The sequence below is a fragment of the Arachis stenosperma genome, chromosome 4 (genome assembly GCF_014773155.1).
Source record: "Arachis stenosperma cultivar V10309 chromosome 4, arast.V10309.gnm1.PFL2, whole genome shotgun sequence".
Lineage (NCBI taxonomy): Eukaryota > Viridiplantae > Streptophyta > Magnoliopsida > Fabales > Fabaceae > Arachis > Arachis stenosperma.
Window position 1 is genome coordinate 7,191,770 of NC_080380.1, and position 17,763 is coordinate 7,209,532.

The window sequence follows — 17,763 nt, forward strand, 5'->3', positions numbered from 1 at the left end:
GAAATTGTGTATAATTTTTTTTTATTATAAAAAATTTCATTGTTTTTCTTTGGAACATCCATCTACTCAATATCCAAATTTTTTTATTTTTTTATCCGTCTATTTAATATCCACTATTTCTTCATCGTTCAATCGATTGGTTAATATGACCAATCGATTGATTTATGCGAAAACTATGCTTCCTTGCAATTTTTAATCGATTGTTTAGTGGTAAACTGTAATCCAATCGATTGGTTTTCAATCAAACACGATTTTATGGTTCATCACAAACGTCACGGATCAAATATAATCTTTTAATCGATTGAAATGGCAAAAAAAATTATTAGGATCAATAGAAGATCTAATTCGTTATTATTTTTGTTCTTGATTGTTAATAAATATAATAGATTTATGATAAAATAATTATTTATAAAATAAAAAATAATTTTTATAATTAAATAAAGTATATGGAGTTAATTTGTAATTAAATTTAAAAAATAATTATTTAACAGTTATTAAAAAAATTTAAAAAACATGTTTTATTATAAAATTATTTAATGGTCCCTTAGAGATATTATAGTCACAGTAGAATACACCGATTTATATAATAATTTCGTGTGTCATTAGGTGAAAGAAAGGACTTTTCTAAATCAAAGACGCGGAACTTCCACAAGTTAAGTGCAGCATTTGGTTCCAAGAATTATTATGCAATTTATTATGCTGCATTTGGTTCCAAGAATAGAATAAGATAAAATATTAGAATAAGACATAAATAATATAAATATAAAAATTAATATTTTTATATTTGATGATAAATTAGATTATATTTATTATTTTTTATTATATAATATACAAAAATATTAAAAATTATTATAATATATTATTTTTGTTAATTATTTTTAATTATTAACTTAGTTTTTTTAGTTTAATAATCTAAAAATATATTTTAATCTATATTTTTAAATATTAATAATTAATTTATGATAACAAATAAATAAATTGTCATGATCTTTAATATTTTTTTATAATATATATTTACATTATTATTTAAAATGTGTTTTTTCATTGTATTAAGAAAAAATATTTGACTTTTTGAAGGTATATAAAGGACTTAGAGAAAGGGGGAGTTGAATTTATGACTTTCATTTAACTTAATGAATTAACCCTTTTGAAATGAACTTGCGGTCTAAATTTGTTTAAACTAAGCAGCGAAAAATTTATGAGACAATTTCATTTTGTCTCATGAATATAAAAAAACAGGACAAAGTAGAGAAGAAAAAAGTTAACACCTCCATGTATCCTGATTCGGTTGCTTGTGCTATGCAACATATGTCCAGTCTCCTCCACAACAATGGAAGAATTTCCACTATAGTTAAAAGTATTACATACATCAATTCCACAGGATTGACACAATTCTTTCACTCTCAAGTTCTAACTTAACTTGACATTGGCTATGTTAATACCTAACTCTTCACTTTTAGTGCTCACCCAACTAAGAAAGGGGTACCTCACTGGTACTAGATACAAGACACAAACATACCTAAAGAAATCTGAAAATAACTCTAGACTTTTCTCTTAAGTGTATCACTCAGCCTCTTTTCACTCTTGGCTTTTACTTGAATTCTTTCATTATGCCTTTTCACTTTAGAAATTACAGAAAGATAAACATAAAAAAGAGAATTACAATCTGTAAAACATGAAGGAGATTGATTTCTTCAATAGCCTCTTTGCTATGTGAAAAACCATATTAGCAAGCCTCTGATTCAGTTCTTCATACTGGCGGAATGCACCTTTGACTAGGAAACACTGTCCAATTAGATAAACTTCTTCAAAGACCTTTTCTCAAAATATACACCTCAAGAACACTGATTTTCTCTCCTTGGTTCTGAATGAAGAAAAATCTTCTTTTATCTCCTTGACTTATGAGTCATACCATGAAGTTATGGGAAAGGGTGATAGAACGGAGGTTGAGAAAAAAGACACAAGTAACAGAGAATCAATTTGGATTTATGCCAGGTAGATCTACCACTGAAGCGATATACCTATTAAGAAGGATGATGGAGATGTATCGTAGTAATAAAAGGGATCTACATATGGTGTTTATTGATTTGGAAAAAGCATATGATAGGGTATCAAGGGAGTTCTTATGGAAGGTTTTAGAAAAGAGGAGAGTAAGAATTGCATATATTCGTGCAATTAAAGACATGTATAATGGGGCCACAACTAGTGTGAAGACTCAAGGTGGTGTGACAGAGGAATTTTCTATTGGTATAGGATTACACCAGGGATCATCTTTAAATCCATACCTTTTCATATTAGCCTTGGAAGTACTCACAGAGCACATCCAAGAGCCTGTGCCATGGTGCATGCTTTTTGTCGATGATATCGTCCTTATGAGAGAGTCAAGGGAAGACCTAAATAAGAAGTTAGAGTTATAGAGAGAAGCTCTAAAAGTGTATGGTCTGCGCATAAGCCGTAGCAAGACGGAATATATGGAATGTAAGTTAAGTCTGAGAAGAAAAAACCCTAATATAGAGGTGAAGATTGGAGAAACATCCTACAAAAAGTTAAAAATTTTAAGTATCTTAGGTGCATCATACAAGATAATGGAGAGATTGAACATGATGTAAATCATAGGATCCAAGCAGGTTGGTCAAAATGGCGGAGTGCATCTGATTTTATATGCGACAAAAAAGTGCCTTTAAAACTTAAAGGTAAATTCTATCGCACCACTATAAGACCGGCTATGCTTTATGGTCCGGAATGTTGGGCGGCTAAAGGAGAGCACGAACATAAGTTGAGTGTGGCAGAGATGAAGATGTTGAGATGGATAAGTGGTCATACGCAATTGGATAAAATAAGGAACGAAGATATAAGGGAGAGAGTTGGAGTAGCACCCATTGTGGAAAAGATGGTTGAATCGCGTCTATAGAACTAATGAGAATGATAAATAAATGTATTGATGCATCCACAGTTGATTTTGTGTCTCTGGAGCTTGTACTTGTTCTCCAAATTATCGATCTTGTTCTTGTACTACTGTTATATAGGACATTCCGTTAATTATTTAACTTTGACCTCATGGTAGGACTAGATTGAAGCAAAATGAAACTTTTTTGGATTCAAATAGGACACTTTAAACCTTAAGGACCAAAACAGGATTACGCCTAAACATAAGGGACCAATTTAATACTTTACCCTAAGAAGAAGAAGAAGAGTTTTAAATTATACAAAATTTGTTAAAAAATAACATCGAAATATCTTAATAATAACACCAAAATTTCTTAATTTTGCCACCGAATTTAACTACAAAACATAACTTCTTTAATGACTGTATTCTTCTTTTTTTTTTTTGCTTCTTATGATGGTGATGATGATGAGTAGTAGTAGTAGTTTTGAATTGTTATTCTTACATTTTTTACGAGTATTGTTTCTCATATTAAACTTGAAAAAATATGTATTACAATTTTATTTAAGTGAATAAATATAAAAAATAAATTGCATACTAAAAGATCACAAGATAGCATCAAAATTACTTAAATGAACATGTTTATACTATATTACAATCTTATTTAGTTGAATGAATGTAGTTTCACACTTAATGAATTGAATTTTTGGCAAAAATAAATTAAAAAACGCAGAAATTTTTTTAATTTTGACACTGAAATGTTACTACAAAAACTAAAAAAATTTCTTAATTTTGATACCAAAATTTTACTACAAACACATAAATGTCTTCTTAATGTCTTCTTATGCTTAAATGAGAGCATTTTTTTTCTCTACTTACTAACTAAAGATAATGAGAAGGAATATTTAAATTTGATGTTCTAGTCTTTATGATGAACAAGATAACTAAGAATAGGAGGAGGAGGAGTTGTTTTTTTTTTTTTTAGAAGTATTACTTCTCATATTAGACTTGAATAAATATGTATTACAATCTTATTTAATTGAATTAATGTAAAAAAGTAAATTATGTACTAAAAGATCACTAGATAACATCAAAATTACTTGAATGAATATGTTTGTATTATATTAGAATCTTATTTAATTAAATGAATATAGGTTCACATTTATTGGATTGAATTCTTACCATAAACAAAAAAATACCAAAATTTTTTAATTTTGACATTGAAATGTTGCTACAAAAATATAGAAATCTCTTCCTTACTGTTGTATTTTTCGTTTCTTATTCTTCTTTTTTTCCTGTTGCTCTTATTTCTTTTAAGAATATTATTTCTCAATTAGACTTGAATGCACATTTATTGAATTGAAATCTTACGTGTGCAAAAATTTGAAAGAGAATGAAGAAGAAAAAGAATCATTGTAATTTATGTATAAGAAGGAAACGAAATTGATAAAGACGATGAGGAGAAGGAAAAGGAAGAAGGAAAATAAATTCAAATGAGAAAGAAAGGAGGAGGAGGAAGAGGAGAAGGGGGTGGTGGTGACGACGAAGACAAAAATGAAATAGAAATATGAGAAAAAAAAGAGGAAAATAAAAAGAGACAATAGCAACAACGACGATGATGATGATGGAGGAGAAGGAAAAGGAAGGAGAAAAATAAATTAAAATGAGAAAAGAAAGAGAAGGAGATGATGGTGGTGACGATGACGATGATAAGTCGATAACAAAAAGAAAAAAATAAGGAAGAATGAGGAGAACAGGAAAAAGCAATAGTAGTAGCGATGTACAAGAAGAAGAAACGCGTCAATAAAAAATATATTATAATAACTTGATTGGATTTTGTTAGATAAATGACTTAAACGTAGAATTACTTTTATATTAATTTACATAATTTTTTTGACTAAATTATAAATAAAGAGAATAATTAAACATATTAAAAAAATAATTAAATCTGATATCAATATAATAATAAATTTTATTTATAATATTATAATAAAAAATTATGAAATATTAAATATATATTTTCATAGAATTTAATTTTAATGTACTGATAGTGTAAAGTATTTTACATAGTCGTACAATTGTATTTATTTTTTTTTTTTGGATGACCATTAAGTTATATTTACTAATGTAATATTATATAATTAAATGTATATATAAAATTATTTATACTGATAGTATATTAAAATTAAATTTATTTTGATATACATTAATTAGTTGATGATTAAGTTTTAGTACACATGTAACATAATTGACAAATAAAATTCTGAAAACAGTTAAAAAATCCTGATGTAATTAATGAAGAGAGAATAAATATATATAACTTTTTACACTTTTATATATGAAAGAGACAAAGAGTAGAATTGATATTGCTTAGCTTAAAATAATAGAAAAATGTTATATGTATTATTGTATGGAGGCCACTCAGATAAAGACGCTTAAAATATCTTTTTTTTAAAGATGTTTTTATGTTGTGTTTTAATTGGTTTCTGTATAATTTATTCGGTATTCCTCATCACATATTATTAAATTTCTCAAAAGATTTTCTTTTCAAAAATAATAAAAAATATTTAATTTGGACTAAAACAAAAAAAGTAATACATTAACTATTAGATTTTTTTTAAAAGATTATTTACATAAAAAAATATATCACATTCATCAATATATATATATATATATATATATATATATATATAAAACAAGCTCTTAAAATTTTTATAAATAAAAAAATAATTAATTTTTATTCGTATAATATATAAAACAATTACTATATTATTATTATATTATAGATTAAAGTTTACTAATTTAAATTTTATTTTTATTTTTAATATAAGTATTAGAAATAAATAATTTTTTTATAACAAGATGTAATGTAACAAAATATATATAATATTAATTAGTTTATAAAAAATTCTGAAAAAATAATTTTTTTAATAAAGTGTTATTAAAAAATTAACATTATAAAAACTAATTTCAACCAATATGATATAATAGGTTATTAAATATATTTAATACAAAACACATTGAATATAAATTTTTATTGAGTTTAAATTTTAAATAATTTTTAATTGAATTTTGAATATTTTTATTTTAAAGAGTTAGAATATTTTAACATCATTTTTTTCGTAACTTTTTAATTGAGTCTTTGATTTTTTAAATTATAAACCTTATCTATAATTAAGAGTAATGTTTTAACACTACCAATTAGTCACACATATAAAAATACAAGAACAATTCTATTGTCATGTTTATAATCTAACTTTATAAGCAATACAATACAATGAAACTATATATAAGTGATATAACTAAATTTTATCTACATCTATAGTCACATTTCATAAATAATATAATTAAATTATATTTATATTTATAATTAAAATATGAATAAAAATACAAAAAATTATCAGGATGGTTAATTTTTTCGTTCATAATTTTTTTATTATTTTTGTTGTGAAAAGTTTAATTATTTTTTAAAAAGATAATTGAATAACACAAAAAAGTCTTATTAAGAGTAATTTATTTATATATGATTAAAAAATAATTGAATAATTATATACGGAAAAAAAATTAATATTATTAAAAAAATAAAAATAAAATTTATTTTAAAATTAAAAATAAAGTTTATTTAAAAATAAAATTAAAAATCATGATTTTTTTTCTTTTTTCCAAAATTTATCTACGAGTAATTCTATAAATATTTTATGATGAATAAAAATATTAAACTCGTACTAAAATTTATTCTAATAAAATTTATTTTTATTCTACTAAACGTTAAACAAACTATTGAAAAGAATTTTGTTTCCTCCATTAGAGAAGAATGATAAACTTCCATACTTCTATTATGTTATGGCAATAATATGGCCTGTTATTTTTTAATGTACATAATAATAATAATAATAATAATAATAATAATAATAATAATAATAATAATAATAATAAACAAGTATATCACAGTAAAAAAGGAAGCACGTCACCAAATAATTTATCATTCGAATTATATATGAATCAAATTGATAATATGATGGCTAACACTAAAAAAATCGATAACAAGGTTAGGGACTTACAAAACCTTTCTTAAGATCATAGAAAAAAACGTTTATATTTGTGTGATATATAAAATAATTATCATATTATTATTATTATCACATTATATATATATATATATATATATATATATATATATATATATATATGTTATATGAGCAAAAAAAGTCCAACTGTTTTAAAGTAAAATTTTCTTTCAATATTTGATTAAATATTCTTGTATTTAGTACTTTTTTTGGCACTTCCTCTTAGTTAAAAATATAATCATTATATTTTAGTTATTATTACTAGGGGTGTTTACAGATGGAATATGGCTGAAATTTCGATCCAATGCACACTAAATTCATTAGATCAAATTCGATATTTGCACTTTTTATGTTTGGGTCAGATATCAAATATATCCATAAAATAAAAATATTAAAAAAATTTATTTTTATAAAAAAAGTCAATAATTTTTTTGTTTACTTTTTTAAACATATTTACTTCTATCTGATTAAAGTGTGGATCCGATTCGATCCAATCCAATCATCTTACTGATCATATCATATCCTCAAATTACATATCAGATACGGATAAATACTGTGGATTTATATGGATATGATCTAATCTATGAACACCCATAACTACTACTATAGGTTCATTATTGCAAAAGAATGCTTCTTTTATTATAAACCATTATTAGATCTTAATTATCATTAAAACAACTTAATTGTCGACGAAGATTGGTCTCTGAAATTTTGTTCGTATTTCAATCCATAGTTGTAAAAACCGAACTGGATCGACTGGTTCGACCGCAAAACTAATGAACTGGACTAGATCGATTTACTCCTTGGACCGTTTAAGGAATAAAACCGGTGTGAACCATTAAGAACCTGTGCAAACCGGTCTAACCAAACTGATCTGCTTGAAAAAATTTTTAAAATGTTTTCACAAGGTCTCGAACCAAGAACCTTAAAGCAAAAGTAACATTTACTTGCCACTTAACCATTGCACTTCTAAGTGTCATATTTGACAAATACTAATTATATAGTATACATAAATATTTAATTTAATTTAATTTTTGTTTTTTTCTATTTTTAAAATTAATTATATTTTAATTATATACCATTATTAATATAAATATAAATTTCACTAAAAATTTATTAATTTACTTGATTTATTTTATTGCTAGTATTGTGATTAAGGTTGTTTGTTTTGATGTTAGTATTAAAATCTACTGATATTATAGTTAGATGATAAGCTTCGTGAATTAATTATTTTTTTATTGTGTCAAAATAAGATACTATTGTAGTATTAAAATTTTATGGTTTTTTATAGGAAAATTTTCTAAAAGACCGTTAGAGAGATTTAATTATTAAAAATGACCTTTAATACAAAAATTAGTAAGAAGGACCAAATCTTTTTATAATATTTAAGAAGACGAACCAAATCTTTTTTATAACAAAGAGATAAATCTTTTTATAAAAAGCCCTCTTGTCATGAAAGGTGCCCTTGAAACTTAGCCCATACTGCTGAAGAAGCAAATCTACCTTCCACTCCTCCATGATTTCATAGTCCCCTTTGGTGTAGTGTGGATAGTGAAGAGGCATTTGAAACTCTCAACAAGTAGTAGGATACTCTTGTTGGGTCAATCCTTCTTCAACAGTTTTGTCAATAGGGTAATACCCAAAATATGGCAAGCTGAGTGAACAAGCCATCTAAGAACCATTTAAACAATGTAATTTTAGAGGCAGTAGTGCTCTAATTTTTGTTTCAGGTGAATCTTGCACATATTAAACATGTTTATATATAGGTAATTTTTGTTTCAGGTGAATTTTGCACATATTAAACATGTTTATATATAGGTGCACTGTGCACAACAATAGCATATACATACATGAAACAATTTTGGACAAAATTAATAAAAAAATATTAAGATATTTGAATATTCATTCATACTCTTGCTAATAATTGAATGGTAGACATTTATTATTTGATTATTTTTTATTAATTACTTATTTATTTTTTTGTTTTTGTGATCTTTAGTTAACGAGAAAAAAAAAAGACAAAAGATTATAAGAGTAAAAAATAAATAAATAATAAAAATGATTAAAATTTTAGAAAAAATAAAAATTGTTAATATAAAAATTATAAAAAATAAATAAATAAATAGTTAAAAATTAATATTTTAATAATTAAATCTTCCTAACGATCTTTTAGAGTAATTTTTTTTAATTAATTAACTAATTAATTTCAAGTGAATATTCATACATATGTATATAACGTTGAGAATCAAACAACATATATTAAAGATTATAAAAAATAATTAAGGATATATTTATCTCCTTATAAAAAGATTTGATTATTTTTCTTAAATATTATAAAAAGATTTAGTCCTTCTTACTAATTTTGGTATTAAAGGTCATTTTTAATAATTAAATCTTCTTAACAGTCCTTTAGAATAATTTTCTCTTTTTTATATTAGTTATTTTTAGAAGTTAAGACTTGATTTTTCATAAAATGTTAGTGAAGATATGTATTTCAAATTTTAATTTTAAGTTTTTAACTATTTTATATTTTATATTTAGGTGAGACCGATTTTATCGGTTCAACCAGTGATTTATCGGTTGAACCAATAAACCAGTGAACCAGTAGTTTGACCGGTTCGATCACTGGTTCGGTTCGAACAACTATGTTTCAATCTAATTTCAAAAATTTCGATTTACTCAATTTAGTCTCCCAACTTAATAGTTATGACTCACATTGGTTCCTAATATTATTTTTGTCACTGTCTCACAAAATCGTCAACGACATGCTGAGATGGACTAACGACTGCTACATTATACATTCTAGCGACTATTTGATGTGGCAATTGAAATTTTTTTTTTACCTTATTTTTTTCAACTAAATACTTAAAACCTTAATATGAGTCACGGATACCTAAGTTAAAAAATCAAACTAAGTTAATTGAAACTTTAAAAATCAAATTAAAACTCGAACTTCAAAATAGAACTTTAACTTATGTAGTGATTAATTTAAATGAGAATCAAATAAATCAAAATTCAACATCATTTTTATCAATGTTTTTAAATTCGAAATTTCTATACCAAAATTAACTAGGATTTTTTTAAATTAAAAATTTAATGAAATAGTGACTTTAATTATCTTAACCAATGTCCTAATTAATTACTTTTATGTCTTAAAAAAATTGTATATGAGAAGAAAATAATTAATTTGTCTACTTTAATAAATAGTTATTTTACTAAAATGAAAGAAACTATTTTTTTAGAATTTTTTAAGAACTAATTAATATTATATTTTTTTTTACACTACATTTAGTTATAAAAAATTTATTTATTTTTAATGCTTATAAATAAAAAAAATTAAATTAGTGAATCTTAATTTATAATATAATAATAATATAGTAATTATTTTATATATTGTACGAATATAAATTAATTATTTTTTTATTTATAAAAATTTTAAGAGGCTTGAGCATATATATATATATTGATGAATGTGATATATCTTTTTATGTAAATAATTTTTTTAAAAAAATCTAATAGTTAATCTATTACCTTTTTTGTTTTAGTCCAAATTAAATATTTTTTATTGTTTTTAGAAAGAAAATCTTTTGAAAAATTTAATAATATGTGATAAGGAACACCGAATAAATTATACAGAAATCAATTAAAACATAACATAAAAAATCTTTAAAAAAGACATTTTAAGCGTCTTTATTTAAATGGCTTCTTTATTATTATATACGTTGTGTGTAATGAGGAAAAAAATTATACAGTAAAAAAGTACACTTAATAATGTACTAAAAAATAATAAAAATATAATTTTCCACAATAACAATGATGATGATAGTAAATAAATAAATAAATAAAAGAGAAATGGAAGATAGGCATATATAATAGCAAAGAGAGCGTGGGAGGGAATATACTCAATATAGACGATTATTGAGTGTGAGCGTGTGATCATGTGAAGTGAAGGTACCATCCATCAACATTTTCCTCACTACATTTCGTAACTACCATTCTTCTATCTTCAGCTACGCTCAAATTAAACTCATCACATCTATATAAATATATATATACTCTTCACTTTCTCCCCTTCGCTCAACGGAAAATGAGTCGGGGAATGTCTGGTGCTCTTCTTCTTCTTGCTTTTGTTGTGGTTGCAACCAGCAAATGGCGCGTGGTGGCGGAGCTGCACCATGTCGTTGGTGGTGATCGTGGCTGGGATTCCGATTCTGACCTCCTTTCATGGTCTAATCACAGGGTCTTTAGGGTCGGAGACCAAATCTGTAAGCTTCTATCTATTTCTTCTTCTTCCATTTCTTTACATTATTTTTCTTGCTTTCTTATTTAACACTATTAAATACCATGAATACTCATCTGTACTTATTTTATATGAAGTTGATAAATAAGAGATATTAAATAATAATTTAATTAAATAAATTAAATTATCTAACTATCTTCGAATAACACTTTCACGTAAATATAACTGTATGGATATAAATTTTTATCATTAAATATTTGTTGAGTTTATATACCATGGATAACTCGACCTCACACTCTCTCTAATAATAAAATATTTATAATCTGTATAATTTCTCATATATATGTTAGTCCCTTATTTGCTAAAAAAAAGCATATTAAAAGTTAAAACATGACATAAAAGTTTTCCATTGTTAGATTTGTTTGGATGTTCATAGACACCTCTTTTAATGTCTAAGTATCTAAACAACTCTTCTAAGGAAAGAAAATAACTGAGAAAAAATGTGATACTTTAACTTGCTAGTTTAAAAATCTCTTTTGTATTATTACCTGTGGGTATTGCCCTTGATTTTGTTCTTTTTCATTATGGTTTTGATGATTCTCAATCTGTTCGAAGCTTCCTATTCGTTTGTCATATGGCTTGGGACCTGGAGACACTGGGACCTCTACTTTGTGTCTTTTAACTTATATGAGAAAGAATGAGAAAAAATTAAAAATGATCTTATACTTATAAAAATGACTAGACTTAATTGAATACATTAATATGGTTAATTTTTTTGTGGGGGTACGTGGCACGTGCCAAAATGGGCAGGGTTCACATACTCAGTGGCGCAGGGACTAATAGCTGAGGTGGAAAGCAGAGAAGAATATGAAGCATGTGATGTGAGGAACCCTATCAGGATGTACAACGAGGGACTCCATACCGTACCACTTGAGAGGGAAGGGATCAGGTACTTCGCCAGCACAGACCCTCAAAACTGCAAGACTGGTCTTAAGCTACACCTTCATGTTCTTCCCAAGGATCATGATCATCATGATAATGCACCCCCAGTCACCAAAATAGTTGAGGCTGTTGCACCCTCTACCCCTTCTTCTGCTTATTCTCTCTCTTATCGTTATTGTCATGGAACGATTCTTGCGCTTGTGCTTATGTTCTTTGTCACCATGCTCCTTGCTTAGCTTCTTCATGCATGGTACAAGCAAGCACATATATTTACATGTATGAGAGGAGAACAATAATACAGAATATTTTCAGATCTTTCCTCTTATGTATCTATTTTTTTTTTAAAAGGAACATATTATTGTTGTATGAATGATTAAATTGGTTACCTGTGCTTACAGAATTTGTGTGTTCTCTAATTTGTGAATTTTACTATGGATGAAATTTCACATCAATCTCACACCATTAACTCATCATTGATGACTATTTGATGGCTACTAATCACAAAAGTTGCTGGCCCTCTAACATTGTTCTACTAAATATTATGTAAAAAAAATACAAATGCTTTTCTCATTTTATAATGAATTTAACTTTGATACATTTGCGACATAAAAAATTTTAAACTGTTGACCAATTAAAAGTTGGTGTGACGAGAAAGGGAATTATATATCCGTTGTTATTTTGGCGCTAATACTCCTAAACCTAAAGAATGCAGAGTTCGGATTCGAAAACCCAATGGAATTATATAGCAGAATAAGGCAGTCCAGTGAGTAAATAATTTCTGATTTTTTCTTTGTCCCTATTTTGCTAGCAAATTCACCTGCTTCTTCAACTTCATATGAAGAGAAGAATGGAAACCTGGTAAATGGGTATGGAGGCAATTCTAATAAAAAAAAATTGTTTTCTGATTTATTATTTTTTTAAAACTTCGTAGCAGTGCCTGGAGAGAACCCTTGTGCAGCGTGTGACAGTGAATGGTGCGTGTGCTTGTGTTATGACCAAAAATAGATTAGAAAAAACTTAATTGATAGAAAACCAGTCATAATGATGTCCAAAAAGTGAAGAATTTACAAGGCATATTAAGTATCAACTGTTCTTTTGTTTTCTATATGAAGCTGCATCATCAGTCGCAGCCAATTATTGGGCTAATACATTTACAGCCATCTCTCAGGACAACAGAACTGGATCCATTTTTTCCGTTTGAATGCTACATCATCAACCACATTCAATAGGTGGGGCAGTTGATTTTCACTTATCTCTCAGGATAACATAACTGGCTCTATTTGAAGTTGGATTTCTCTGTATTTTAGATATTCTTTTCAGGATCTTTGCAAATGCATACTTATCCTGCACATAGAAGAGGCAGAAACCTTCAAAAACTGAACCGGGGAGAATACCAACAGTCCAATATAACTTCACAGATGTATTATAGGAATAATCAAGCAAATATATCAGTTTAAAACGAGGGTAAAGGCATATTAGCAGAAGCAGAGCTTACCTCTTTACATCTTAGTCTTGCCTTAAATTTAGCTACAAGATGCTGTGTGGTCACTCGAGTCTTTTGCTTTAACACAGCTCTGATTTCTTCTTCACTCACAGGTCCAGAAGCTGCAGTGGAAGTCCCAGCTTTTGACGATGATGATGATGGCAGTGGTGGGGCCGAACCTTTTGCTGATGCATTACTTTTAGAAGCAGTCCCGTGTACATCTTTACCGGATGACTTTTGTTCCTGAGTCAATAAGATAACAAAGAAAGTTCGATAGTAGTAATCCTAAGTGCCTCTTGTAATCCAAGAACCGGAAAAAAAATATTTGACAATACATTTCAAAAATCCGTTAAAAAATATTTGACAAAAATTAAGTATTTTTTTTTATGTAATTTCCAATCCAAATCAACAAAGTGTGCTGTCAAACTCATATAAGTAAAATTTTGAATTGAAGTCCAAGTGTCAGTGGTTAGACATACTCTACCACAATTTACCGAGAGAAAATCTTGCAACTTCATCTTCTCGATAGCATTCTCTACATCAAAATGATCACAGACAGCTGACCGATTCTTACGAACACCTGACGGTGGAGAAGATGGTTGAGTACTAGCGGACATCCCTGCTGCTTCAATATTACTGTTTTCAGTCATCTTGCTCTGCATATAAAGCAAGGTGTACATAACTCAAAATTTGGTGCCAAACATGCTAAAATTAACACAAACTAATCCAAAGAAACAGCAGCCAATAAAACTTCAGCATGATTCATAAACTAATCCATGTTCATATATCTCGCAAAGAAAACACGGCCCAAAGATTATGAAATTAAAACTTCATATTAAGAATGATTTCAGCACGATTCATAAACTATACACAGCCCAAAGAGAGACAAACAACTGATTGTACCAACTTAGTGTCTTGCATTTTATGAAAATAACATTATATTTGCAAAGAGATATATGTACATGGATTATGAGGCTATTTCACATAAACTTAAACAGTCTAAACAAAAAATACTAAAAAATTTTGCTAGCCATTCAAGTCAAGAGCCAATCTAGTTAGTAAGCTAGTTTTGCTCCATTCTACTATCATCACACAAATCATAAAGCCACTTGTACGTGGACCCCACCTCTCTAATACCCTGCCTTCTTGAATCCGTTTGCTAAGTGAAAACATAGAAACAAATAAAAAAAAAGTGTTACAAATAACCAGGGCTAACGAAAAGCATAATAGTTAATAACCTCTGCAAAATTAATTCTGTTTTACAAACTGGCTACTAGGTTCGAAGAAAAATTTGGCATACTTACTAATTGATATTTACAATATTTTCCCAAAATATCCACAACTAATAAAAGAAAGTGACTATTTTCTTGGATCGATGCAAAGCTTCTCTAGAAACATAAATTCCTGAGCGTAAAATTCAAGCCAAAAGGGATCAAACTCTGAAGGAAATAGCTAAAATCCCAACTAGCTATTAACTCTGATATTAGAGAAATACTTATAAATGAAATTCGTAAAATCGAAGAATCATAGTCCTAAAGTACAAGAAATAAGGTCAACAGAATTAACTGCCTCCACATTCTTTTCCACCCATCTTAACCAAGACACCCAACAGCCGTTGGATCTCTCCGAAAACATCATCGGACGGCACAAATTAGCAACCACATAAAAGTAAAACATCCCAGCCCAGTTTCTCATCAAAACAGCCCAGTTCCAGCAACAATTTCAGCAATTTTGCAATAACTTAGTAAATTTTCACACAAGCAAACAATGTTCAAACTATGAAGGGTAGGATTGGTGGAAGCAATTCATTCCCTTTTGATAGAAAAAAATCACATTAAAGTATTCTAAAATCTAAAAGCATACAGAAAAAACAATGTCACTATCCATATTTAATCAGAGAAGAATGTAGCACATCAAGAAGGAAGCTTTCTAAATCACAAATCAATAGTTAGAGTAGTTTTGTTATAGCCAGTTATGCTTTAGAATTTAAGTCACCATTTGAAGTGCTATTTGGTAAATTTTCAAGTAAACTGCAGACTTTTATATTCACAACTCCTACTTCAACTGAAAACACCACACCAGATATGAATCTGTCCCCCACTACTATTTATGTTACATAATTGCTAATTTCAAGCAATAAGACTGTTATAGATGTAAGACATGAGATTTAGTTAAGTTCCCAAGCAATAAGACTATTATAGGTTCTAAGTGGATTTTGCTATCAAAAGGGACCGTTTAGGGATAACATTATACATTATACATTTGCTATCAAAAGGGACTGTTTAGGGGGATCACCATAGGGATAACATTATACATTTGCAGTATATATGCCATGTATGATTGCCTATGACATTTTATGATCTCAATGTAAAGACTCACAAATCATGGCTAATTTATAAAGCCAAAGAGATATTATGTTGGAAGACCAATACCACTCATGTTCATGGAAATGCAAGCCAAAAATACAGAATTCAATATAAAATATCATTAGCTTCCCATCTATAAAGTATATAGCAAGATTCTTGGTATTGATACCAGGCCATAATGGTGCTACTTAGAGGCAATAATATACATTAAGAACCACTATTAAATCTTGAAACTAACAACAAAGAGTAGAAGCAAGCAATCACATCACAATATTACCAATTAATAGCTGCTTCATTACTCAAATAATGATGAACAGAACAGAAGGATAACCAGAGATATCTACCTCAGCAGCACCCGAAGAGGATCCCAACCCTGCTGAGCAATCCCTGTGAGCATTAAAAAATTTGCATCAGTAAATAACTAAATATTTAGCATATCAATTTTAAACTTCAGGAAAAGTTAGATTCAGAAGCATCATTGTGGCATGTTCTTTTCTGCCTGTTCCAAGATTCATAGCCACCTATGATTTAAAAAAAAAAAAACAAACATGGTGATCTCAAATTCACTCAAGGGTGAACTGACTGTCCAACCCTCTTGAAAATGAATGAAAGTAGAATCGGAAAATTTAGACAGGTAAAGAAAGTATTTCACACACAATAAGAATATTTTAGAAAACCAACACAACTCAGTGAACTCACTTTGTTGGAACTGCAACTTTATAGTTGTGAACGGGAAAGGCATTTATAGTAAGAAGAAGGAGAAATGGGTGGTACTAACCGTATGAGGCTGTGACCCAGAGGCAAGAAGCACGAGCAGAGGCGAATGGAAAGCAAAAGAACCGGAAGCCCACACCTGTGACGGCGATCGGCGACGGTGAAGACGACGGCGAAGAAGACCAAAGGCAGAAGAAGAGAAACAGAAGTGAGGCCCGTTCAACGTTGAATGAGACAATAGGGTACCGGTGCCAGTTGCTTGCTCCGGTGCCGGGTGCGGCGGAGACTGCCCAGTGCCCAGGCGAAGGAGAAGAGGAACCGGAAATTCAGAATTAGGGTTTTTTTGAGATTTGAATCTTAATTTGGATCTAAATTATAAAATAAATATAATTTAGTTTGAATTTTTTATTTAAAATTAATTTTTTTTAATGGTTTGATTTAAATTTGGTTTAAAATTCAAAATTTGGAATTTTTTATCCACTCTTAGACACAGGTTTCTCTTTTAATCTCAGTCTTCTTTTCAAATACAGTCATGCTGACACTTTTATAGTCACATTAGAATACACCGATCTATATAATAATTTCGTGTGTCATTGGGTGAAAGAAAGGACTTTTCTAAATCAAAGACGCTGAACTTCCACAAATTAAGTGCAGCAAGAGGATATTAAACAAAAGAATCAATTTGGTTAAACATGCATAATGGATTTGAATATTTAACTAAGCACTACTATTTTGATCACAGTTTTTAAAGCAGAAATAGATCTACCTTTAAGAGCATGTTTAGTTAAGCAATTCAACTAGGTATTTTTTAAAACTTTAAAAATGTATAATATTTAATTTTTTATTATAATAATTTAAAAAAAATTAAAATAAACACATCTAAAAATTATGAATAAATTTAGTGTTTTTTTAAAAATTAAATATGCATTTAAAATACAAACTAAATAAAATTTAAATTTAAATTTTAATTTCAGATTTGATATATTTAATTATTAATATATTATAATTTAATTACATATCTAAAAATCAAATTATTTAAATTTAAAATTTTGATTTTAAAATTATAA

The 17,763-nt window shown here is 27.7% G+C and overlaps 2 protein-coding genes across 3 annotated transcripts; one reads left to right on the top strand and one right to left on the bottom strand.

Annotated features, from left to right (window-relative positions):
* Positions 1–10,867: 10,867 nt before the first annotated feature.
* LOC130976829 (mavicyanin-like) lies at positions 10,868–12,526 on the top strand. The gene is made up of 2 exons (XM_057901760.1): positions 10,868–11,216; positions 12,002–12,526. The coding sequence occupies exons 1-2, from the start codon at positions 11,039–11,041 to the stop codon at positions 12,367–12,369; spliced, it is 546 nt and encodes a 181-aa protein (XP_057757743.1). The 5' UTR covers positions 10,868–11,038; the 3' UTR covers positions 12,370–12,526.
* A 613-nt stretch (positions 12,527–13,139) lies between these two features.
* Positions 13,140–17,220, bottom strand: LOC130973936 (transcription initiation factor IIF subunit alpha-like). Of its 2 annotated transcripts, none has more exons than XM_057898634.1 (5): positions 16,761–17,220; positions 16,327–16,369; positions 14,111–14,272; positions 13,629–13,859; positions 13,140–13,477 (listed from the first exon to the last, which is right to left on the bottom strand). In XM_057898634.1, the coding sequence occupies exons 3-5, from the start codon at positions 14,264–14,266 to the stop codon at positions 13,379–13,381; spliced, it is 486 nt and encodes a 161-aa protein (XP_057754617.1). In that variant the 5' UTR covers positions 14,267–14,272; positions 16,327–16,369; positions 16,761–17,220; the 3' UTR covers positions 13,140–13,378. The 2 variants fall into 2 exon arrangements, with proteins under 2 accessions (XP_057754617.1, XP_057754616.1); XM_057898633.1 differs by having other exon boundaries at positions 14,096–14,272; positions 16,761–17,211.
* Between the last annotated feature and the right edge of the window lie 543 nt (positions 17,221–17,763).

Excerpts from the sequence above, each read along its gene's own strand:
- LOC130973936 (XM_057898633.1), bottom strand. The coding sequence starts at position 14,266 with ATGACTGAAAACAGTAATATTGAAGCAGCAGGGATGTCCGCTAGTACT. Across the intron at positions 13,860-14,095 it reads TCTCGGTAAATTGTGGTAGA|GAACAAAAGTCATCCGGTAA; the intron begins GTATGTCTAACC and ends TTATTGACTCAG. Across the intron at positions 13,478-13,628 it reads CAAGACTAAGATGTAAAGAG|GATAAGTATGCATTTGCAAA; the intron begins GTAAGCTCTGCT and ends TTCTATGTGCAG.
- LOC130976829 (XM_057901760.1), top strand. The coding sequence starts at position 11,039 with ATGAGTCGGGGAATGTCTGGTGCTCTTCTTCTTCTTGCTTTTGTTGTG. Across the intron at positions 11,217-12,001 it reads TAGGGTCGGAGACCAAATCT|GGTTCACATACTCAGTGGCG; the intron begins GTAAGCTTCTAT and ends CAAAATGGGCAG.